Source organism: Vespa velutina, chromosome 5 (genome assembly GCF_912470025.1).
Source record: "Vespa velutina chromosome 5, iVesVel2.1, whole genome shotgun sequence".
Taxonomy (NCBI): Eukaryota; Metazoa; Arthropoda; class Insecta; order Hymenoptera; family Vespidae; genus Vespa; species Vespa velutina.
This window is the reverse complement of record NC_062192.1, coordinates 915,001-932,788: the sequence shown is the minus strand read 5'-3', so window position 1 is coordinate 932,788 and position 17,788 is coordinate 915,001. Positions and strand designations below refer to the sequence as shown.

The 17,788-nt window shown below is 29.0% G+C and overlaps 1 protein-coding gene across 27 annotated transcripts in view; it reads right to left on the bottom strand.

The window, feature by feature from the left end:
- LOC124949247 (serine/threonine-protein kinase MARK2-like) overlaps window positions 1–17,788 on the bottom strand; it is an 80,262-nt gene that overhangs the window by 3,766 nt on the left and 58,708 nt on the right. For 7 of the 27 annotated variants that reach the window (XM_047494009.1, XM_047494037.1, XM_047494035.1 and 4 more), the window contains 13 exons: window positions 15,517–15,735; window positions 14,991–15,369; window positions 14,654–14,889; window positions 14,406–14,517; window positions 13,530–13,642; window positions 13,217–13,418; window positions 12,739–12,936; window positions 11,927–12,128; window positions 10,377–10,556; window positions 8,937–9,057; window positions 8,614–8,702; window positions 1,968–2,009; window positions 15–129 (listed from right to left, as the gene is read on the bottom strand). In XM_047494009.1, coding sequence (XP_047349965.1) covers window positions 15–129; window positions 1,968–2,009; window positions 8,614–8,702; window positions 8,937–9,057; window positions 10,377–10,556; window positions 11,927–12,128; window positions 12,739–12,936; window positions 13,217–13,418; window positions 13,530–13,642; window positions 14,406–14,517; window positions 14,654–14,889; window positions 14,991–15,369; window positions 15,517–15,735 — 2,208 coding nt within the window. Of the gene's footprint in view, window positions 1–14; window positions 130–1,967; window positions 2,010–2,692; window positions 7,394–7,691; window positions 8,501–8,613; window positions 8,703–8,936; window positions 9,058–10,376; window positions 10,557–11,926; window positions 12,129–12,738; window positions 12,937–13,216; window positions 13,419–13,529; window positions 13,643–14,405; window positions 14,518–14,653; window positions 14,890–14,990; window positions 15,370–15,516; window positions 15,736–17,788 lie in introns of those variants that run through there. The other 20 variants (XM_047494018.1, XM_047494015.1, XM_047494013.1 and 17 more) reach the window with 20 other exon arrangements.

Sequence of the window (17,788 nt, the reverse complement as noted above, 5' to 3'; positions counted from 1 at the left end):
TTATTTTAACATACCTTTCGTATTTCGGACATAATTTCATTTGGATCTCGACTACTGGTCGTTTTCATGCTCCAAGTAAAGCGTAGACTGCGTGGTTTAACCTGCTCATCATTAGTGGTTGCTGCACCGCTGTAACAAATGAATGTCTTAACTCTAATAAAAAAAAAAATAATTAAATAATATGCATCGATAATATTTTCAAATACGTAATCATTATATTAACTGTTAATATAAATCTTAGACAATACGTTGAGATCTTACCATTACGAACTTTAATGAGAGTTTAATATTTTATTTACTTTTAATTTTAGAAACGCAAATGTTTTTCTTTTTTCTTTCTTTTTTTTTTTCTTTTTTTTTTTTTCTTTTTTTTTTCCATTTGACTATGTTCAATAATTCATTCAAACCAAGAGTATTGATTAATGGAATTATTTCGTAATATTGGAAATGCTACAAATTGACATAATAATAAATGTAGCAAACTAGAAACACAGATATAGAATGTATGTAAATTCGAAAATTTGTAAGTTGATCATAACAAACGTGCAGTAACATGCAGGTATTTGTCACTGTAATTAAAAATTGAACAAGATCTCTCAATGCAGTATACATATTTACATATTAATTTTTCGATATATAAATCTCATGAAAATATTTAATACCTCTTTGTAACGGGTTCCCAAAATATTTCAAATATTTCCTTTATAAAGAATATAAGAATAATAATTACTTCTGTGATTTTGTTTGTACATTTTTAAAATTTTTAATTCAACCTAACAAGTAGTCAATAGTAACATTACTTTTGACATATCAGTAAATAAATGATAAAAGAGAATTGAATAAGTTCAATTCGTATGTAAAGAAATATTTATGTTTAATTATATTTCGTTGAATTATTGTTCATTTTCTCTCTTTTTTCTTTTTTCCTTAGAGTAATACAATAATCATGTTTTTTAATAAAAGTATTGAAGAAAAAACAATTTTCTTTTATCATATTTTTTTTTTTTCGAACTATCTGATGCACTAGAAATACTACAGATATTATCACATTTTTGAACGTAAGAAATTAAAAATGATTACATTTTAAGTAGAAAACATTTGAAGAATAATTGTTGTTCAAAATCGCCTATTTGTTACTTTTATTTGAATAATTATTTACAAATCATTTAATTTACTTTACTTTACTTTAGAAAAATTGCGTCCAGTTTTAGATGTAATGCTGAATATGATGATAATACAGCTACTATAAATGTACATTATTTGCAAAAAGAATGACAAAAAGAAAGCATTTGTTGTACAACAGATACGAGAGAGAGTATACAATTCACGATTAATGAATTACAATTTTAACAAACATATATATTTGATATTTGCAGATATAACATGACTTTTGTCTATCAAAGGTACGAATGTATTTTGCAAAGGAATATTTTCAGAATACACCATTTGTATTATACATTCAACACAGTTTATGAAATTACTTTGAGCAATTATTTACAATATTTAGTTAAAGCAAGTGATGTAAATAATTTGTTAGTTGCTAGCATATGTATGTATGCACCTAATTGTATAAATTTGCGATAATGAACGTACTATTATAGCATGTATTTCATTCTATTATATTTTAATTGGTTTATAAAAGTTCTAAGTTTTTAATTAACAATGACTAATTAACATAATATAAATGACTAATATTTCTTTGGCTAATGTATTAAAATGCAAAAAGTAGTTCCATGATATGCTATACAAATTATATATCTTATATTATTAATTTTATCCTATTTTTTTCAGGCATAAGTAAATATGAATTATTGCTACTTAAAATATTAAATAAACTTTTGATTATTAGCTCGTGTGATCGAAGCATTAAATCATAAAACTCATAAATTAAAGATTGGACGCAAGTTTAGGATAACAAATGCAAAATCAGGATATGGACAGTGGTATTATGGTATGCAGCAACGTACCTCACTACTGGGTGCTTGGGGGGTACGGATGGGTCCATGGGGCTGAAATAACAAAACAAAGGCAGTTGCTAACAGACACTGGACATGATAAATCAATTAAATTTTCATACGTATAACCACCACCATTCTATTAACAATTCGAAATTATTATAAGAATTATGATGTTATTAATATGATATTATATAACAAAATACTTGGATTTGAAAATGAAAAGTTTGTCACATCTATATAAGAGTGCAACCTTACATAGACATGAAAGTTATTTATGTAAATAACTTTCTAAGAGTTCATATCTTCCTTTATAATACATCATACTTCTCATGAATGTGGAAGTTAATATTTTGACTTATATACGTCAAATTTTTTTCTTTTTCTTTTTTCTTTTCTTTTCTTTTTCCATTTTTTAATTTCTTAACTTTTTTCTTTCTTTTCTTTTTTCTTTTTTTTTTTTATAAATTTAGAAATGTTGAGTTACAACAATCACTATGCGAAAAAAAAGAAAATGTTTACATAGTATGGCCATTACCCCTTAAATGAAGCAGATTTACACACAGCACTGCTAGCAGGATATATGTTATATATATATATATATATATATGTGTATATATATATACATAAATATATATATATATATATATATATGCAAAACAAACACAAAAATAATGTCTTGTGTAAACTAAATATTCCTTTTGATTGAGGATTTAGAAATAAATTGATACAACATATACAAGACAGTTTAAACATATTTATTATTACGAAATTATTACTATCATTTCTTCTTATATATATAAAATTATTAAATAATTTTTCTATCCTGTTTTACAAGCTATTTACTGCCCTCCATTTTACAAGATCTAAGCTAGTACTTTTAAATTAGATTTTGTTTGTTTGTTTTTTGTCTAAATAATGGAGTGATTATAATTAACCAAAAATGATAAGGATCCTCTGGATGCTTGGACGGGTGCACTATTGGAGTGCAGCAAACAGCATGGTCCTTTACAGGTCTCTATTATCTTTCATATAAATGTTTTCACACACTGCATACTTTTATATGCATATATACATACATATACGACGTATGCACGGTATACATTTATATATGTATGTATACATATGTATTTATATTTATATGTATATATATATATACATATATATATATATACATATATATATATATATATATATATAGGAGCATCTAACGATTTAATATCTCTTTCATCATTCACTGCCATACATATTAGAGTCTACTGGGTGGCCTTAGGAATATAATATTTTAACTCCTTTTTGTTTTTTTTTTTTTTTACAATATTCTACAATAATTTATATTGTTTATATAAAGTAAACACAACGGAAATATAGTAAATATTTTATCTTTAACAGTATGAAATGCATAGTGGAAATGTAAGATATTAAAATGTATCAGAGCATGAAAAAAAAACTCTCATTGCACAGTCTTGAGTGAAACAAATGCAATATGAATTAATAGGATACATGATCAATGATAAACAAATGCGCGATTCTTTTAATAATTTTTTTTGCCGAGCTGTAAAAGTATGTAAGAATTTGTGTGTATACAGCATTATTAATTAATTAACTATCATGCATCTGGAAAAAAAAATTAAAAAAAAAAAAAAATAGAAAAAAAAAAAAAGAAAACAATAAAGTGGTATTTTAAACTATTTCGATCTGTTTTATTTAAAATGATATCTAGTAGTAGTCCAAGGCCACTCTGTAGGATTTTATATAAATAACTTTGTAATAATGCTATTTTAACTGCAGAATTATCATATTCTATTATCAAGTTATTAATCATTCAGTTTCCCTTTTCAAAATCGAAATGATTAACATACCAAATCTTCGTCCAGTCAAATGTGCGAAATATACAATATCAAATGGAAAAAGGCACACGTTTTTGACAATCTTATAGTTTTTTTTGTTTTTTTTTGTTTTTTTTTTTTTTAACTTCTGCGATTATATATTAGGGGAAATCAAACGTATTCTTTTCAAGAATAAATTATGAAATATTGTTTAGCTAAAGAAAAAATATTTAACAAAAAAAATCGACTCTTTTTTTTTTTTTTTACTTTTTTACTTTTTTCTTTTTTTTTTTTTTACGTAATATTTACTATGAGTACATCCTCCGCTTACGTATTGTATATTTCTTCAGTTAATGAGAGATATATTATTGTGTGATCTCAGGATATATTAATAATCATTAAAATAAATGAATAATGTACTATTACTCATGGCCTTTCTGTGTTAAATTAATATTCTATTAACATAAAATGCTGTATTCAAAATGATATATAAGGATCGAATTTATGTTTCATTAATACAATAAATTAAATAAGATGTGTGAATAAATGCTGAACCACCATTGGTAATATAATCAAATAGTGTCATTCTTTTAACTTGATTAGTTTGTTTTGAGATCAATACTGTAGTATTACATTACCAGCAGGTTGTAAAGGGCTGTACACATTTTAATAATATTTACTTGATAATACAATAAATATATAATATAATCTGTCTTGTAATAGTTTACTATTTGATTACACTACCAGAGGATAAATTTTAATTCAAATATAAGCTATTATTATATTACGAGTGTGCGATTGTTTACACTCATAATAAAATAAGAAAATAAAGTGGAATTCTTCACATACATTTTACAGTATATCTCATACCTCTGTCAAAAGTGAAAAAAAAATCAATTACATAATCCTATTCCTCTTGCACTATACCAGAAAAAAGTATAAATGCTTTGACTATAATACCAACTATAAAATATAGTAATAAATTGTAATAAATCAACATGATATAGAAATATACCCCCGAGAGAAAATAAAATCTGATATATCGATTCTTTTTATGATATAATTTACAAGATAAAGTTTTAATTTTAAATATTTATAATAGAATTTAAACATTGCGATTCAATTGACGAATTAATTGAGAAATAAAAATATTGTTGATTATACTTTGCACAATGTCTCATTTTTAATATTTTACACATGCACAGAATATTATTTGTATACACACACAAAGTATACGTATTTAATTATTTGATCTATGTTCTTAATAAAGAATTAGAGAAATAAATCAATATCAGGATCTCGTCAAATTTCTTCACTGCTAATATAACATTTTTTCGAGTTATCAAAAGAATCGATATAAGAAACACACACACATATATATATATATATATATATATATGTGTATATATAAAAAATATCATTATGTATATGTGTGTGATATATATATTTATGAAAGACTGAAATCAATATTGCATCATAAAGATCGATATAAAGTCAAACACAAATTCCACGCCATTTTCAAAAAGAAAGAATCTATGTTGGATATCAACAAAAATATAACTGACTCATATCTCATTAAATTAGTTTTATAATACTTTACAATCATTATAAATGTAATATATAATATAGTATAGTATAATATAATTAATATAATATAATAATATAATATAATATAATATAGTAATATGCATTTTGCCTTTTAGGATCATTCTGGATGATGTTGTAAACAATAATAATTATAACATAGGGAGTACTATTTTCCAAGATAATGATCACATTCTTTTAACATTTAATATATTATTGTTATCCAACACATTTTCCCCCAAAAATATGCTACGTTGTTATAAGGTGTACATTATTATTCTATATTTCATTTGTAACTCTAAAAGCTTGTTCAGAAGAAGAAGAAGAAGAAGAACAAGAAGAAGAACAAGAAGAAGAACAAGAAGAAAAAAAAATTAATTAAAAGAATACACAGTATTGGAAGTCGCACTTGGCCATTCAACTAGATTACTTTGCTATTAAAGGTTGTATTGCTGTAGAGTGATATTCGGCACGTAGCTCGCTCTCATTTCTGCTCGAGGGAAACAAGGCGAGACTTCACTCTTCATTTAGGAATCCTGTCAATGTATGAACAATTATATGTATTCTTCTATTTTTACGATTGTCTCCTTAATATTTTGTGTTAGTATCAATACACCATTCTCCAAAGTTGAATTTTCGCTGTTCATGGTGGACAATATTATGGATAGTTTGAAAAATTAAATAATAAGCATATCTATGGTTTTTGAAATATTTCGGAGGATGATACGTAACAGATACGTCTTTGTACACCAACGGATGATAGGTATGGAAGATTTTAATGCATTTTTTTTCTTTTTGTCTTTTTTCTCCCCCTTTTTTTTTTTTTAGAAAGATTTGTTCTCGTTCAAAAAAAAAAAAAAAAAGAAAAAAAAAAAAAAAAGAAAAAAGTTCACAACTCATACTCTTGCAAATCACGAATCAAATAAAGGTACAATATATAATAATATTTTTTAAATGTAGAATTTTTTCTTTTCTTTTTCTTTTCTTTTACTTTTATTTTAATTATAGGCACAATTTTTTTTTATTTTGTGATTTTTTTAAATTTTCTTTCTTTTGTTATATTCTTTTTTTGTTTTTCTTCTAAATATTTGATTAGACAGATTATACCTTTGATGTTTCTTGTTCATTGCAGAAAAATACATTTACTGCTTATTTAATTGTAAATGAATACAATATGAGAACATTTTAAAAACTGTTCAAAGACTAATACTCCACGTCGAAACTCATCTAAATCATCATGCGGTTTTAAACAGAGTAATAATCGTAACCTTTTTTTTCTTTTTTTCTTTTTTTTTTTTTTTTTTTTTTTTTTTTTGTTTTTTTTTTGTTTTGTTTTTTTTTTGTTTTAAGGAAAGCAAAGATATATAATGTTTATTATGAAAAATGTATAAAAATATAAGGAAGATTATAGTTTTTTTTTTGTTCTTTCTTTTCTTTGTTTTTTCTTTTTTACTATTTTAGATGATCGACGTAAAGTGCACATAGCAGATTGGCAGGCTGAATTAGAAAAGGCACGGATTTCAGTGCTATATACCTAAGAGTGCATAAGGCGACTTCCTGTATGATGATCTCAGGAAGACTAATTTTTAATACTTTCAATTGTATATAAACTAGTCGCATTTATATACTACTTATGCGCGCACATGCGCGTTATCTGACATATATTTTATTTATCAATATGTAAAAGTATCACTAAAAGAGAAGCTCTGTCCTTTTTTCTTTCTATTTTTTGTTTCCTTTTTTTTTTTTTTCTTTTTTCTTTTTATTTTTGATGAACCACAGAATAACAGAACTGAATTTCACCGACCATCATCCACTGATTCAATGCACACTTTCGTTATACGACCACTCCGAGTGTCGATGATTTGTTTTATTTAAGTATGTCGAACATACTTTATTAATTTATGTAAGACAATCAGCATACACATGATTTTTAGGACTTGTATCTGTATGGCCTTTTTGCTTGTTGAAACTTCAGACGAAGCCGAGTTTATTTTGTTCACGTCCTGCATCATAGAATATATACTAGTATATAAATTAATTAGTGAACCATAATTTTATTGATGCATCAATGGCTATGCTTCTACAAATCCTTATTTATATATATATATATATATATATATATATATATATATATATATATATATATACATATATATACATATAATTTTTTTCTAATACTCTGTACATATAACAAGAGATGAGTACAGTGACCATTTCATGAAAGTTACAATTTACAGTGGTGTCTGAGTTATTCTCGTTATTCTGTGGTATCGCATCCTCAGTTGTAAGTAATAATGTGTATCTCTATATTTATTATCACTTCTTATTTTCAAATGTGCAATAATAATTACGTCCCATATAAATAATAAATCAAGGATATGGCTCGCTACAATCAAGTCAAAAAGGGATGCACAATGAGTATGCAAGCTGGCCTTAATTCAGCCAAGCAGTACTGTTCTTTTTTTCTTTCTTTTTCTTTTTTTTTTTTTTTTTTTTTTTTCTTTTTTTCTTTTTTTTTCCTTTTTTTTTTTTTTTTTTTTTTCAATGAGCTTTAAGGATCTACACAATGTACAAATAATATTATGTGGAAAAAGTGATACATGTTAACTATTTGTAGACGATTATATAAAAAATAGAAAAAATATACAAGAGGATGAGTTAATTGCAATTATTCTTATAAAAGTAATTCTATTGAGAAAAAAATAAAGAAAGAAAAAAATAAAGAAAAAGAAAATAAAAATAAAAATAAAAGAAAAAGAAAAAACGGAAGAATAAAAAAAAAAGAAAAAAAAAAAAGAAAAAAAAAGAAGAAGAATTAAAATATTTTTACTCAGACTTTAACTAAAAGTTGCTAAACTTTATAAAGCATATATTTATGGGACAAACAAGCAATACAGACAGATGAAAGTGGAGACGCTTGAGGATGAAAATGGTACGTATATATGCATATACAAGTCAATAAAACTAGAAAAAACGGAATATACATGAAGAACTACATGTTTTATGGCTTTCATTGATAATGGTCGCTGCTGGCTCATCAAATTATAGGTAATAATAGTACTGTGTAGTTCTTATAATATTTATCATAACAGTATATAAATTTCCAGAAATACATAGTCATTGTGCATCCTTAAAAACAAAAACATCATCTAGCATGCAAATGAGAACTTCAATTCATATATGAAACTATAAGGCATATTTTTTTTTTTTTTTTTTTAAATATATTTTGTGGTAAAACTTACCGTTTGGAGAATTTTGAAGACAACTTGGAGAAAAAGGACGGCCTTGCTAGGGGGCTAATCGCATTTGTGTCCTGTGTATGTGTATGACCCTGCAATTTTTATAAACATTTGTATAGAGAAGAAACAAGATGAAGAGCGATAAAAAATTACGATTGAAAAAGTAAAACGATATTTATTTGTACATACTAGTATATTCACGAGAATCTAATGAAAGATGGACAAAGGACATTTTATATTTTATTATTTTTATTCCTTTTCTATTATCTATTTTTGTCTTATATATAAATATACGTATATACAAATATATATATACAGATACTGACCTGAGTATGAGTACGTTGTGCTCTGTTTTGTCCAGAATGGAACGTACTACGACTTGGAACATTTCGTGGAAATGCCGGTGTTGTTGGTGTTGCCAGTCTATTGCTTGGAGGTACACCCAAGCTAATAAAAAATATGTATTTTACAGTGAACATTATTTTTTTTCTTCTTCTCATTACTATACTCTATTTCTTTGTCATATATTTTTTTGGATTCTTACACATTGCGCATAAAAATATAAGTCTGTGCAGAAAATTTGCATATATGTATGTATATATATATATATATATATATATTTTTTTTTTGTTCTTTCAAAGAGACAGCATAAATGATATGCAGAAATATAATTCGAGAAGACAAATTCGATCGAGAATCGAATATGTACTTATTTATAAATTTACAACTGTCATGGAAAGCTTTGCTATAAAAATTCACATATCAATTAAGCAACATTCCATGTATAGATATATAACAGAGTATAATGTAACATAAGCATATTTTATATTTAGTTTAGATTTGTTTTTTTTTTCTTTTTATTAAAAACTATATTTATCATATTCATACATGCATCAATAAATACTTCAAAGAAGTCAAATGAAATCAATTAACTATATCCTATTAGAAACTGTGAGAAACGAATGAAAATAATCATTTTCCTGTATAGAATATTCAAGTTTTATACTTTGAAGTACTTAAGTATTAGTTAATGAAATTGATATTCACGTAAATATTAATCGTTATTTATTATTATCAAACGAAAAACATTGATTTTTATTATATAATTTTCTTTAGGATCAACACTTTCAATATTATCAAACTTTTTGAAAAATATAGCATATCTAAAAATACTATACCATTGCATACATGCATACTAAACTAATGATCTAGTGTCATGTAACTGCAAAACATTTTATGGATCTACAATGAATAAAGATCAAAGAGTTTTTCCCTTAAGTTTTTCACTCTAATTTTGATCATGATGTCTATACACAAGGTAGTGCATATTTATCATTTGAGGGATGAAGGTGATGCATTATAAAATGTATAAAGGCGAATGTATGAAAGGTGATATAGTATTAAAACATAGGAAACTGAGGATATAATATGATACATGCAAATGAAAGATACAGGAAAAGAGAGAGCAATGAACAAATGACCAAAAACTGTCCTAGAGAATCTATGCAGAGATGATTATTTGAAATTATGTGGAATATCTTGAGAGGTCCAACTGTTTAGCAAACTAGAAAAATCTGATAGCGCTTCATTATATAGTGATATACAAATAATGAAAACCTTAATGATATAGTATAATTCCTTGTTACCCTAAGAGAGTTAGTGGCCCAAAAGAGTAGAAGCAATCAGATGTATGAAGAGATGTATCTGAACATTTTATAATACAGGAATGTATAAAGGTTGGTCGATAAGGTATAGGGGACCTGTACCTCTGCCTAAGAGGGTCAGCAGTGGCGAGTAAGGAGTTGTGGGCGTTGCGTGGTTGAGGGTCCAGTAGTGAATGGTCGCTGGGAGGTACGCCACTGGAGGAACGGTGACCTGCACTGATGCTCGCAGACTTGGTGTGACCCCGTGTTGGTCTAGTGCCTTCGCCCAGGCTGTGCACAAAACTAATGAACAAATTGCCTGGCCCTACTTTTCTGCATGTTAGACCTATTCTCCGCATTTATAGGATGATAAACTATGATACTACACCTTAATCCTCACTAACTATATACTAAAAATATTCTATTGATATCCAATATACTCTAGAAGTATCGTAAAAACGACCTAATTAATTATAATTTATATAGATAAAAATAATGCAGACATGTGACATTATAACTTTGTTGTAGACTATATATTTCTTTGGTTTCGACTGTTATTTATTTTCATTTATTCAAGATAACAATGTTATATTATGGAAAAACTTGAATATATGTGTATATTATACATGATATGTATACGTCTATTGTTAGAAAAAATATGAAAGAAAGAAAGAAAGAAAGAAAGAAAGAAAGAAAGAAAGAAAAACAAAAGGAAAAAAAGAAGAAGAAGAAAGGAAAAGAAAGAAACTTTATCGAGCGAAGAAGTTTAGGAAATACAAAAGGATGGAAAAAGGATGAATACAAACGAAAGAAATTGTTTGCTAGAAATAACTTGATTCTGCAAATATTTGTATGAATAAGAGAATCAAAATATGACGCTAGAACATAAGAATGATGTATGATGATGTTAATGAATATGTTTCTCTATACACACACGTTCTTAGACCTAAAAGTATTTGAAAAATAGAATAAGACATGTGGATGTAACTGTGGTTCAATGTAATTTTAGCAAGCATCTGTACATGTATGCACGTTGAATTAGATTGTTTGCTTAATACATCTGTCAAGCCATAAAGAAAGTGAACTGCAATGACCGTCTGGCAGGCAGCAGCCAACATGCTAGAGCAATGCAACAAACAAATAAACTCCCTGGGCTCTGCTGACAGATTCTGTTATCTCATCCAAACTTTTTCAAATTTTTTCTAAATTAGTTTAGTACTCTTAACATACAAGTAATTAGTCACCTATAGTTAGTAAGATTAGGAATGTTAAATTGATAAAGGTGTCTAAAAATTTCGATACACAATTTCTAAATTTCATTTTTCGTATATCTTGTTAAGGGGAAAATAAAAAAGAAAGAAAAAAAAAAAAAAAATACTAGGACAGATACTGGATATAATATATTATGTTTTTATTTTATAATTAATGATTTAAACGTAATTTAACATTTCTTATATATTTTCTTATACATTTTTTCGTGTATATTAGAAATCCAGTATCTTTTACGTGGATCATATATTAATAAAGCAGGCTGCCTGAAATAATGCCGGGATAAAAATATTATCAATAAAGATTCGTAATTTAGATTTCAGGGAACCTCTTAATTTATATAAAATCCAAGATGATGGTTTAAATAATATGAAATAAATGAAAATTTTTGAATGGAACTATACCTGGGTACGTCGTTGGTTCTTTCAGTAGAAGAAGATGTTTTTGCTTGGTCATAGGAGATGGTGCTACGTCGACCAACAGAACCAGGAGCAGGTGAGGTAAGTGGCCGAACACCACCTACTCCTGCATTCATTGTGTTGCTCTTGTTGCCCACCCTTCCTTTACTACTGGGACTTGTACCCACGCCTAGAATGAACATTGTCACTGCAAGCCTCATTAGATATGGTTCAACACAAAACAAAGCAGCATACATTAAATTATAACAGACAAGGCAAGGTTTAGAAGAACAATGGCTCTGCAGAGCTATATCAATCCTGCTTCCGTGTAAAAAAAATCGTGTATAACTCTCGTCTCTTTATTATATACGTATAGTAATTAAAAATGAAAGATAAAAAGAAAATTATATATAATGCATTCAAGTAAAAAAAAAAAAAAGAATAATACTTGAATTTGATTACTTATATAAAACAGTGTGTCAAAATATGAAAAGTCAAAAGATTCTTTATAGAGACACATTGAAAAACAAAGCAGGTATAGTATGATATTTAAGGATCATGACATGGTATTAATCATGAGATTGTATGATGCAAAAAAATTCATGATCAAACACGGTGTAACAGACAGACATATGAGATAATATGTGAACAATATAAAGTTACAAATTAATAATCAATTAAATAAATTAGCAACGAATCCACTGCAACCTTGTCCAAAGCAAATGATTTCCGAAGCTCTAAGGATATAGCATAATAAGCAAATAATTTGTTCCTAAAGTGCCTCGTATAGAGAGTACTTAAGAACAAGGTGAACTCACTAGTATCGAGTTGCCCAGGACTGTTTTTTGGGGCGGAAGGTCGAGCGGCAGAAACACGAGCACTATTCTCCTTGATCGTTGCCGCATCTACAGTATTCTGCCGTTTGAAATTGCTACCACCACTACTGGTAACTGTTCCACCAGTTACAGCAGGAGCATGATTATGATTCGTTGCATTACCTGGACTTGGTGCACCTCCTAAGAGATACATTTTTTTTTTTTTTAATAAATTTCTCCTCAAATCCATCATTTTTATCAATGTGGCGCGCGTAGAAAAAAAAAAGAGAGACAGAGGGGGAGGAGCATGCTTTTAGCATAAAACTATTAGTTTACAGTTAAGAAAATCTGCTTACCCGATTATATAACGTTTGTCCTTTTTCTTTTTTTTTTTTTTTTTTTTTCTTTCTTTGTTTATATATGGTTTTCATATAACATTTTAGTTAGACCGTTATTGTATTAAAACATGACATTCACTTACGAAGGGTTTCGCCACCAGACGAGGCCCGTCTGCTGGGCTTTGGATTGCTAGCAGAAATACTTCTGTGAACACTTCTGTGTGACGGACTTTGTACAGCACCACCTGTACCTCCTCCACTACTTCCTCCTCCGCCCGAACCAACTTGTGCAGGAATAGTGCGCAATGATAAAGAACTGCCAGACCGCGAGCCATCACTTTCAGGCTATTTAGAGAAAAGCGCAATTAATTATTGAGAAATATTAACGAACGAAAAGGGGGATATATAAATGTTCTAATACATCCATCAACATGAATTCTCTTTTTCTTTACTTACATCCGTTGTTTTTCTGCCTAATAGCAAGTATGTCGCGAATACATCATCATATTTAGCTTGACCTAATGAGTCTTCGATTTCGCTTCTCGTATATCCCATATTAGCTAAGGCCTCTGAAACAAATACGTGAATCGGCATAGTCACATCAATTAAAAAAATGTATATTCTACAGATAACATATACGATACAACAATAATATATCTATATATTTTTAAATTAAGATAAGAGATATTAATCTACGTATACATATATATCAAAATGAAAAATGATTTTTATTTGATTGGCTCGAGATAATAACGATAATATGTATGGAATATATGTATGTACGATGTTAAGTTGGAAAAAGGTTCGCTAATACACATTATTAATACTAATTAACATAAACTGTTACTACACAAGGACAAATTAGAAATTATTACATGCACATAGATATATCAGTCGAAAAAAAATATTATATACGATGAAAATAAGCACAAAAGAATAATTGAACATAGCAGTGCAATAATTCGTTTAACGAATCGCTTTATTAATAAAAATTTAACGAAACGCGTATTAGTTTATTATTACTACATGCGATTACGCGAATTTATCTATTAAATGATGCATCAACGCGTTTAGTTAAATAATATTAAATAAGATTCTCTGATATATCCGTAGTTACTAAGATAATATATAAGAATATTTCCTGATACGTCTTCCGTTGTGGTCAATCTTTTTTAGAATATGATGATGCGATTAGTAGTATAAAGGATATCTCACAAGAGAAATGACAGTCTTTTTTTTGGTAGAAAATGCTTTTATAGAAGTCAAGAGTGCCCACATTAGATATGGAATGCTAAACATAAAAACAGTAAGTAGTAAGTGTTATGTACATACTGGCAGACTCACCTATCCTCTTGTGGTCTTTATAATCAGGTTCAGGTTCTAAGTACGGTTTTAATTCATCATCCTCATATCCCATATTCATCCATTTATCCTTCATTATATTCTGTAAAGAAACGGGAAAAAAAAAAAAAAAAAAAAAAAAAAAGAAACACAAAAAAAAAAAAGAAAGAATCAACGCTTTAAATTATCTCATACTTTGTACGTTTATACATAACTCACGAGTTTAATACTACTCGAACCTTATCTCCACGTACCTCTAATGAGGCCCGCTTCGTTGGGTTAAGCACCAAGAATTTTTTCAGGAGATTTTCACAGTCGGTGGACATGTAAAATGGGATCCGGTACTTTCCTCTTAACACCCTTTCCCTTAACTCCCTCAGTGTTGACCCATCGAATGGCAGTGAGCCAGATACTAATGTATACAGAATAACACCCAACGACCATACGTCCACTTCAGGTCCGTCATACTTTTTACCTGTCATGGTATAACGAGAAAAAAATAAAATAAAATAAGATACGTTGCCTTTTTAACAGCTAAAAGATGGAAAATGCAAGATCACAATACTACTTTCGAACCTTGGAAAAGTTCAGGCGCCGCATAAGGTGGCGAACCACAGAAGGTGTCCAATTTGTTACCAGGCGTAAATTCATTACTGAAACCAAAGTCGGCAATCTTTATGTTCATCTCGCTATCAAGAAGCAAATTCTCGGCCTTTAAGTCTCTATGGATGATCTTTTTCTGATGGCAGTATTGCACGGCAGATACGATTTGCCTGAATTTAGCACGGGCCTCCTTCTCCTTCATTCGACCATGTAAAACGAGATAATCGAATACCTCGCCACCGCTAGCATACTCCATTACCAGGTACAGTGTCTTTTCAGTCTCGATAACTTGGAAAAGTTTCACTATGTTCGGATGGTCGAGCATCTTCATTATCCTTACTTCTCGAAAGAGCTATATTATAACAGATTATAATTATTTACTTGAAAGATTCAATTTTAACATCTTTGTACTTTTTAATTTCCTAGAAAATGTAATTAACACGGCAAGAATATATATATATATATATATATATATATATAGATACACATATATATTAACCTTTTGAAGACTACCCGGATTAAGTTGCGTTTTATCGATAATCTTGATGGCCACCTCCTTCCCCGTAGGCACATGCTTAGCAAGCTTGACCTTGGCGAAGTTACCCTTACCAATGGTTTTGAGTAACTTATATTTGCCAATGTGCGGTTCCTCGGAGGTACGGCTCCTGGACGACATTCGTCCACCGCTGGTCGACAATGCTCCAACGCCATCCCCTGTCTGCAAATGCAACAAATAAGAAGATACAAATTAACATACATACGAGAATTTTGATTATTATTGCTCGAGTTATAGTTTAATATGTTGTGATAAATAAATAAAAAAATAGAAGAAAAAAAAAACTGAATGAAAGAAACGATCCAAGAATAAAATTTTATTCTTAGTTCGGTTATACATCCCTACATATACATATATGCATATATAGATATATTAAAAGGAAGATAAAAGTGTGAACAGCGAATCGCACTTGACACTTCCAGGGACGTGCCATTGTCAATGTAATTAATTAAGGCTCGTTAGTAGTGCACCAGATACAGATTATTTCGAACAGAGTTGTGTACATCGCATACAACACGCACTGTGTGTAATGCGAGGAATCAAGGACGCATCTTCTGTTCGTTACGAATTAAACATAAAACGTAATATTCTTCAATATCCCACCCGGAAAGTTAAATGTATGTACATACTCAAAACTTGTATCAATGATGTCTCATCGTAAAAATTTTAATTTTAGTTATTAATCAATTAGGGTAAGCGATATCTCAAAAGTGTTTTACTTTCTGAATCGTTAAAGAAAAAAAAAAAAAAAAAAAGAAAAAAAGAAAAAAAAGGAAAAAAAAAGAGAAAAAAAAGAAAAGAAGGAAAGAATAAGAAACGGCAAGTAGCAATATAATTAATTGTCAAGGGAGGTCAATTACCCGCGTGAGGCCACGAGTGACCATCTTGCAAGAGGTGGCCGCAGCAACCTTCGAGGTCGCCAGCTTGAGTGTTCTCTTCGTTATCTCTTGTAAGAAAAAGGCGTCGATATAAAACGCGTCAATGACGATCATTCATTTTGTCGGATCAATCGTTTTGTTCAGGACATACTTCGAATATAGTATCTTGTTGTTTTCTCTTTCTCGATTGATAAAATTCCTCTTTTCCTTATTAAAAAAGAAGAGAAAAAAAAACTTCACACCCTCCCCCCCCCCCAAAACAACGCTCGACAATTGATAATTATTAAATAAGAACACGTTATAAATCTCAATATTTCAGGATAAGGTAAGAAATTTAAGGGGAAAATCTTATTCCATTCTTCGATATATCGTTCGTCAATAAAATCGTACGGCCCGTTAAGAAATACGAGGAGGTATCATTTAATACACAATAGAACGTCATCTTGAAATTTCTATATATAGAATGATTTCTAACATAGACTGAAGAGGCTTAAAGGCAGCCTTAGAAAGTACCTTTACTTTACTACCCCCCCTCCCATCCTCCCAACCCCCAAAGTGCTAAGATTCGACCTTGTTCAAGCGAACAAAGACGTTCCTTCGAAAATGATCGACGAATATCGTACACAATTACTTTAGAAAAATTTTTATATAGAAAAATACAATTAAATGAAGATATATATATATATATATATATATATATATATATATATATATAAACATAAAATTGATTAATTCGATCGAGCTAAAGGGACAACAACAACACTCGTAGATTAATTATTACAAGGTAATATAGACAGAGAAAGAAGACTAGAGAACAACACCGAGTACGCATCCGAGGCAGTGAAGGATCAAAGATTGTATACAAATAATAAAGAACTATGATGATTCCACGTTTGTTGATGATCCTTCGTAGGAGAAGGACAATGACGACAATGACGACAATGACGATAACGACAATGACAATGACAATAACACGATGGAATAATTTCAATCAGTTTCCACAACGAATGCGAGTCAGTTCGTCGTCGTAATCGACGAGAGGATGACGAGGAGACGAACGTAACACGATCCATTCAATGGCTCGCACTACAACGTCCAATTTCTTTTTACACTTTAGACACTATTGGCGATTAGAAGGTAAAAAAAAAAGGGGGAAAAAAAAAAGAAAACAAAACAAAAAAAAAAAAGATTCAAATCTTTTGCCTAAGATCTTTCAACAATTGATTGCGTGCGCGCACACATACACACACACACACACACACATACACAGACACACACTTTCTCTCTTTTCTTCTTGATAAATCGAGACTTCGAAACACAGTTAATAACACAACAAA